Raw genomic sequence first — 7197 nt, forward strand, 5'->3', positions numbered from 1 at the left:
GTGTTTTTAAGTGTGAAGCTAATAAAGGCAGTTTTATCGGTATTTAGAAATAGACGATTGCTATCGAACCATTCAGATAAACCATGTAAGCGCAATTTTGCCCTTTCTACAGCTCCATTCATGGTTAGGTCAGAACATAGCAATGTATTGTCATCTGCAAACATTGTCAAATCGAGAGGACAATCCATGATGTCAGGCAAATCATTCACAAATAGGAGAAATAATAGCGGTCCCAAAACTGAACCCTGAGGTACACCGCACTCCACATCCCGGAACGAAGATCTTATTCCGTTAATTTCTACCATCTGTACTCTATTTTTTAAATAAGATTCAATAAGTTGATTTACGATACCTCTAAATCCCAAACACTTCATTTTATAGAGAAGTAAATCATGGGGTACCAAATCAAATGCCCTACTGAGGTCCATCATGACAGCAAGGCACTTGTTCCCATCATTCATACTTTCATAAAGTCTTTCAATAAAATTCATAATTGCCGATTGTGTTGACCGTCCCTTCCTAAATCCATGTTGACAGTTGGACATTATAGTGTGTTTTTGAAGGAACGACAACATTCTGTTGAATATAAGACGTTCATAAACTTTTGATATTGTCGACAGCAAGGATATTGGTCGGTAATTTTGCGCTAACGTCTTATCACCCTTTTTATGTACCATTCTTACTTTCGCAATTTTCAGAATATTCGGATAAACTCCATCAGATAAAGATCTATTTATCAAAATGGTTAATATTGGGACAATATATGGATAAATATTCTTCAAAATATTCCCTGTTATTTGATCAATACCTGACGAATTCGATTTCTTTAAGTCATGTATAATATTAAAAACCTCTGACTCTGTAGCTGGAAAAATAAACACCGAAGAACTCACCCTATTGGTTGGCTGTTTGTCCGAATTTTTATTTGGAATCTTATCATTTATTTCCTGTATTATATTAATAAGATAATCATTGAAATAATTAGAGACCTGGCAAGGATCATCCACCAACCTGTCACCAATCAACAATTCATGTTTATCATGTCTTACTTTAACAGCCGAACCTATATTCTTACCAATCATTGCCCAAACAGCCCTTGATTTGTTTGAAGCCTGCCTAAAAAACTTAGCAAAGTACTGTCTTTTAGCTGCCAGCAGAATTTTCTTATATAGTCTTTTATACTTATTATAGAAAATAATATTCGAAACTTCAGGATTTGAACACTTAAGCATATACAAATGCCTAAGCATTTTAGATGATACCCTAATACCGCAGGTTATCCAGGGCTTAGAATTCGCCCTCCTAACAGTTGTTTTCTGTAATGGAAAAGATACATCAATGTAGTAAGAAAGGACACCTACGAACTCATGAAATGCTTCATCAAGAGAATCTGCATTCTGTACACCTTCCCAGCACTCCTTAGAAATATAATAATAGAAAGTGTTATAATTAGGCGAGTTGAAAATTCTACAATATCGTTCATTATCATTATTCAAGGCTTTTTTAGTATTAAGTGTTAATATCTGAGAAGTATGATCAGATAGTCCATTTGCACATATCTCTGACTTAACTATATACTCCCTATCAATATTGCTACACATATAATCAATGCAAGAGTTAGATTGAGCACCATATCTGGTAACTTCGTTAGTAAGGACACTAATATTATATGATGATAATATATCCAACATCTCACTTTTATAAACAGAATTGCTAAAGAAATTCAAGTTCCAATCGCCACATAATATAATGCTTCCACTGTCCAAGGACAGCTCTTCCAAAATATGATCAAGCTCTACAAGAAATTGCTGTAAATTCTCTAAGATAGGTGATCTATAGACTGTCACAATTTTAAGGTTTGTGTCATTAGGAAATAACAACTTTATGCCACATATTTCAAATATTTGTTCTATTGATTTTGAAGATAATCTAGAAATACATGATGCCTTTACAGATATATTATCTCGTACATAAATCGCTACCCCGCCATTTTTCTTTATACTTCTACAATATACAGTAATATTATCGTATCCATTTAATTTATAGGCATTTACTTCATTTTCACTGAGCCAATGTTCTGTAAAGCATGCTACATGTATATCCTCTGCATTTAAAATAACTTCAAGATCTTCTATTTTATTTCTTATACATTGAACATTTTGATGGAAAATTCTAATGTTATGTTTCATATTTACCTCGATATTACAATTTTCAGAATTTGGATTGAATGACTTACAAATATTTTGTTTAGATCCACTATGAAGAGTTTGTCCTGCTTGGGAATTTATTCGCAGCTGATACATTTCGTTATTTATTTCACCGGCTGTATAACCTGTCTTGAGGAGAAAAAATTTTTGAAATTGAATTCTCTAACTATAATTCCAAAGGGCCATACTTCTGGTTTGGATACCTTATCAAACATATTCTCAGGAACACCAATACTGAAGGCCGAATTCTGTCCCTTAGTAGGCAATTTTTTGACTTCAACTTCATCAATTCCTTCTAAAAATGATAAATGTTTTTTAACATCATCAGGCATAACATTTTGACCAGAAATGTGACCTATATATAGCCACTTTCGGTTTGTAGCTCCTTTAATTTTAGATGCTGAAGAATCTTTACTTGTACCAGTAAACAACACTTTAGACAGGGGCCGTCTAAGTGGCTTATTCTTCTTCTTCGTAACAATCTGCCACTCTTCATTATTTTTCTGCACAGATAGATCATCCTCGGACTTTTGAACTGCAATTTCTTGTTTGGATTTAGTGCGTACATCGTTATTATAATTGAATTCAGAGAGAGATGACCCAGCATGAAAGTCATCTGTGTTCTTCTTCACCTTTTTTTCCAATGTTCTGAAATTTTCAGTGGTCTTTCCGGTTTTAAGTTCAACCCGCTTGTCATGTTGATTGTCCGACGATTCAATAGTACATTTACTACCTGTTTGAAAATTTTCCAGTGGCTTCAGGGAAAATTCTCTAGACTCGGCAACGCCGCTCTTTTTCGAGATATGGGGTTTGCCTTTGGTCTCATTTAACAGTGTAATTATTTGTTGTTTATCGTGAATTGTTATCTCTAGTTGTCCAATAATGCGCTCCAAACATTTAATCTTCACTTCAGCAACTTTTAAGTCAGATTTGAGATCTTTATTTTCGCATTGATACGAAATTATTTCTTTGTTTATATTCTCATTAACCTCACATTTTTTTTCAATTTCTGTTTTTCTGGTTATGAAACTTGACTCAATATACTGTCTCAAAGTATCACTCACTATAATACTCTCTGGTACACTTTTACTAATTATTATTTCCACTAAATTATCTTTTTTCAACTTAGACAATTCAGCACTTATATCAACAATCAACGCCATGTTGCCAATACTTACTCATTTGGAGTAGTACGCTGGACAGCCGCAGAACTGCAAGCAATAGACATCCAAACCAGAAAGCTCCTCACAAGGTATGGAATACATCACCCCCATTCCTCAGTGAATAGATTGTACATCAGCAGACATGAAGGTGGCAGAGGGCTCCAAAATATCCTCATAACACATAACAAAATTGAATCACAGATGAGAGATTACTTCAGATCAAGAAACTTACCGCTTTTTAAGATCATGTGCCAAGCAGATGAGTACTCAGCCTTGCAGCTGGCAAAATCCTCGGTGAATCTCAGGGAACAATCATTGGAACAGCTTTCGGAGGAGTGGCACAGCAAAGCCCTCCATGGCAGATATCCTGGAAATTTAAAATCTGATAACATAATAAAAAATGAGTCATTTACTTACCTGAAAGCAGGATACCTACACCCTGAAACCGATGGAAGGCTTATAGCAATCCAGGACCAGGTAGTACCAACAAGAGCCTATATCTTCTTCTTCTTCATTTTACGTTAGGACTTAGTCCTGTGTTTTCTGCAATGTTCCTCATTCTTGGGATGCCGACGTCCAGCTCTCGTACCATCGTTTTGGTGGTCTTCCTGGGAGTCTCGAGGTATTGGGCTTTTCTGTTTTTGCTATTTTGGGTAGTCGGTTGTCGGGCATCCTATCTACGTGGTCTCTCCAGTGTCTTCGTCTTATTCTGGCCCATCTCACCACGTCTTGTAGTCCACAGATCTCTCTGATTTCCTCACTTCTCTTATGGTCGTACAATGTATAGCCCGTTATACTTCTCAGTACTCGCATTTCCGTTGTTCTCAGTTGTCTTTTGGTTTGAGCATTTTCGGCTCGTGTTTCAATGCCGTATGTCATGACTGGCCTCACACACGTCTTGTAAATTCTGACCTTGCTAGCTGTGCTCAAGTGTTTGTTCCTCCATACTATATCGCGTAGGTATCCTGATATCAGGGAAGCTTTTGTTGTTTGGCTCTGCACCTCTTCTTTTAAATTTCTGCTACTTGTTATTTTAGAGCCAAGGTATGTGTACGACATTACTTGCTCGATACTCTTATTATACACTGCCAGCTTGCATCTTCTCGGTTCCTTAGATACAGAAAGGCATTGGGTTTTTTGGGTTGAGATAATCATGTTGAAACAGTCTGCCGCTCGTTCGAAAGCATAGAGAAGTCTCTGAAGGTCATCCTCATTTTCAGAAATTATCACAGCGTCGTCCGCGTAGCACATGATTTTAATTTCTTTTCTTCCCATTCTGTATCCTCGACTCTTGCTCTTAACCTGTCTTATGATCTCGTCCATGACCACGTTAAAAAGTATTGGGCTCAGGCTGTCTCCCTGTCGTATCCCTGACGCGATTGGTATTTCCTTCGTCAGCCCCGATTCCGTCTTGATGAATGTTGAGGTGTTGGTATTTAGTTCGCTAATGAGTCTTATTATGTTTGTATCTACTTTTCGTTGTTTTAGTAGTCGCACTATGTCCGTGAGGCGTACTCTATCGAATGCCTGGGTGAGATCAATGAAGCACATATAGGCCGTTTTGTTAAATTCTATGGCTTTTTCGGTGATCTGTCTGATGGTAAATATGGCATCTATCGTCGATCTGTTCTTTCTGAAGCCTTGCTGTTCCTCGGATATTCCTGTTGAGACTACCTCGTCTGATATTATTTTTGTTAGTAGCTTCGATACTGTGCTTAGGAGGCTTATTCCTCGATAGTTTTCGGGGAGGGCTCTCTCTCCCTTTTTGAATATGGGTATTGTAATACTTTGTTTCCACTGTTCTGGTATTCTTCCTGTGGTAATTATTCTGTTAAACAAGGTGTGCAGCTCCTGAATTAGGTCATCCCCTCCGTATTTCAGCATTTCATTGGTTATCTCGTCCAAACCAGGTGATTTTCTATTTTTTAGTGCATTGAGTGTTTGACGTATTTTCTCTTGGGATATTGACCAATTCCCATGTTCTTCCACATCCCCATACTCACATACCACTTTGTTGGTTTTGCCATATAATTGATGAAAGTGTTTTTCCCAAGTGTCCGATGATATCCTTGTCATTTGTATATGTTCGTTAACTGGCTTTTTCCTATTTCTTAGCATGTTCCATACCTTCTTTTGTGCTCCATACAGATCATGCTCCATGTCCGAAGAGAATTTTTCCCAGAAGCTTCGTTTTATTGCCTGTATTTGCTCGTTTACCCTATTTCGTACTAATTTATACCCTTCGCATGTTAGCTTCTTACTTCTGAACTGAAGGTATGCGGTGCGTTTTTCTTCAGCTAGCGTTTTCACATCCTCTGTAAACCAGGGTTTCGTCTGTCTTTTACCGTTTTAAGTGGTTCTCCTTCGTCCCAGGGCTTCTTCTGCGGCTGTGATGATGTTCGTCCTCAGTTTTTTCCAAGCGGATTCGACGTCATCAGCTTCCCTGATCTTGTTGTTGTTTATCTGTAGTGCTAGTCTCCTCTGATATAGATCTTTTGTTGAATCATTTGACAGCGATTCAATGTTAAGCTTTTCAGTTTGAATGGCTTGGGTTCTACGCTCTCTTTGTACTTTGTTCCTGATTTTCGCTAGGACGAGGTTGTGGTTGGTTATGGTGTTAGCTGAGCTCAAGACTCTCACGTCGAGTATTTTCGATGGATGGACGTTTTTGTTAGTTATTACTACTATTACTGATTTTTGACCTCTTGAGTTTTCGAACGTGAAGCTGTGCTACGGTTTGTGTGGGAAGAATGTGTTATTTATTCTTAATTCATTTTGTGCGCATGTTTGAATTAGTTGTTCTCCATTTTCATTGATGTTTTCTTCGTTGAATCGGTTTTTCAGTCCTCTTATCACACCGTTACCAACTCTAGCGTTGAAGTCTCCGAGCAGCATGATTTCGTCCTTTCCTGGTATTCCGTCGAGTACCCTTTGCAGGTCTTCATAGAAGGCATCTTTCTCTTCTGAGGGCTTAGATATATCCGGTGAATATACGCTTATAATATGTGTAATACTCGTGTCCTGAAATTTAAATATTGCCTGCAGTATCCTGTCATTGACATATATGACATTTTCTATGTTCGCTTCGAGTTTTCCATGTACCATCAAGCCGACTCCCGATGTAGCTCTTTCGTGCTTTCCTTTCCCGCTATATATGAAAATGTAGTCTTCGTATTTGATGTTGCCTTTACCTTTCTTTTTTGTTTCCGAAAGAGCACATATGTCAACTTTGTGTCTTTTGATCTCTATCAATATCTCTTGATCCTTCTCGTTAAAAGATGTCACATTCCAGCATCCTATCCGCAATATATTCAGTTTCCTTAATCGTTTTCTCCTCTTTCTCGCCGTGTCGTTATCCGATTGATCAATCCTGTCCGAGGCAACATTGTTAGTCCTAGGAGCATTAATTGTTTTTACCACAAGTAGGTTGCTAGCCTCACTTGTGAACCCTCCTCCTTTATCCGGGCTTGGGACCGGCAGTGACCCCGATGAGCTACTCAATTCACCCATGGAGAATCACCGGCGGAGTTAAGAGCCTATATAAAGAGAATAACTGGCCGCAACATACCCTCCGACCTATGCAGACGGTGCTCCAGAGCCCTGGAAACAATTCAGCACATCACATCCTCATGCCCTATACTGGCCCCAAAAGATTATATGGAACGCCACAACGCCATGGCCAGAGTGTACCACAGGGAAATCGCGACGAAAACAGGTCTACTGCAAAGTAATGACGGTTTTTATAGTTACCAACCACGAGATGTGCTGGAGAATGACATCTTCAAGCTGTACTGGGACACTGCCATGGTCACAGATAGGTCTATAGC

At 38.3% G+C, this 7197-nt stretch overlaps 1 protein-coding gene across 1 annotated transcript; it reads right to left on the minus strand.

Moving 5' to 3' along the window:
- Positions 1-5719: 5719 nt before the first annotated feature.
- Positions 5720-6880, minus strand: LOC123680850. Its single transcript, XM_045618966.1, has 2 exons — positions 6239-6880; positions 5720-6100 (listed from the first exon to the last, which is right to left on the minus strand). Exons 1-2 carry the CDS (start codon positions 6878-6880, stop codon positions 5720-5722), a joined length of 1023 nt encoding a protein of 340 aa, XP_045474922.1.
- Positions 6881-7197: the final 317 nt, after the last annotated feature.

Source organism: Harmonia axyridis, chromosome 5 (assembly GCF_914767665.1).
Source record: "Harmonia axyridis chromosome 5, icHarAxyr1.1, whole genome shotgun sequence".
Taxonomy (NCBI): Eukaryota; Metazoa; Arthropoda; class Insecta; order Coleoptera; family Coccinellidae; genus Harmonia; species Harmonia axyridis.

Coding starts and splice junctions, on each gene's coding strand:
- LOC123680850 (XM_045618966.1), bottom strand. CDS start 6,880: ATGGGTGAATTGAGTAGCTCATCGGGGTCACTGCCGGTCCCAAGCCCG. Junction 6,101..6,238: donor TCGGAGACTTCAACGCTAGA/GTTGGTAACGGT, acceptor CACAAACCGTAG/CACAGCTTCACGTTCGAAAA.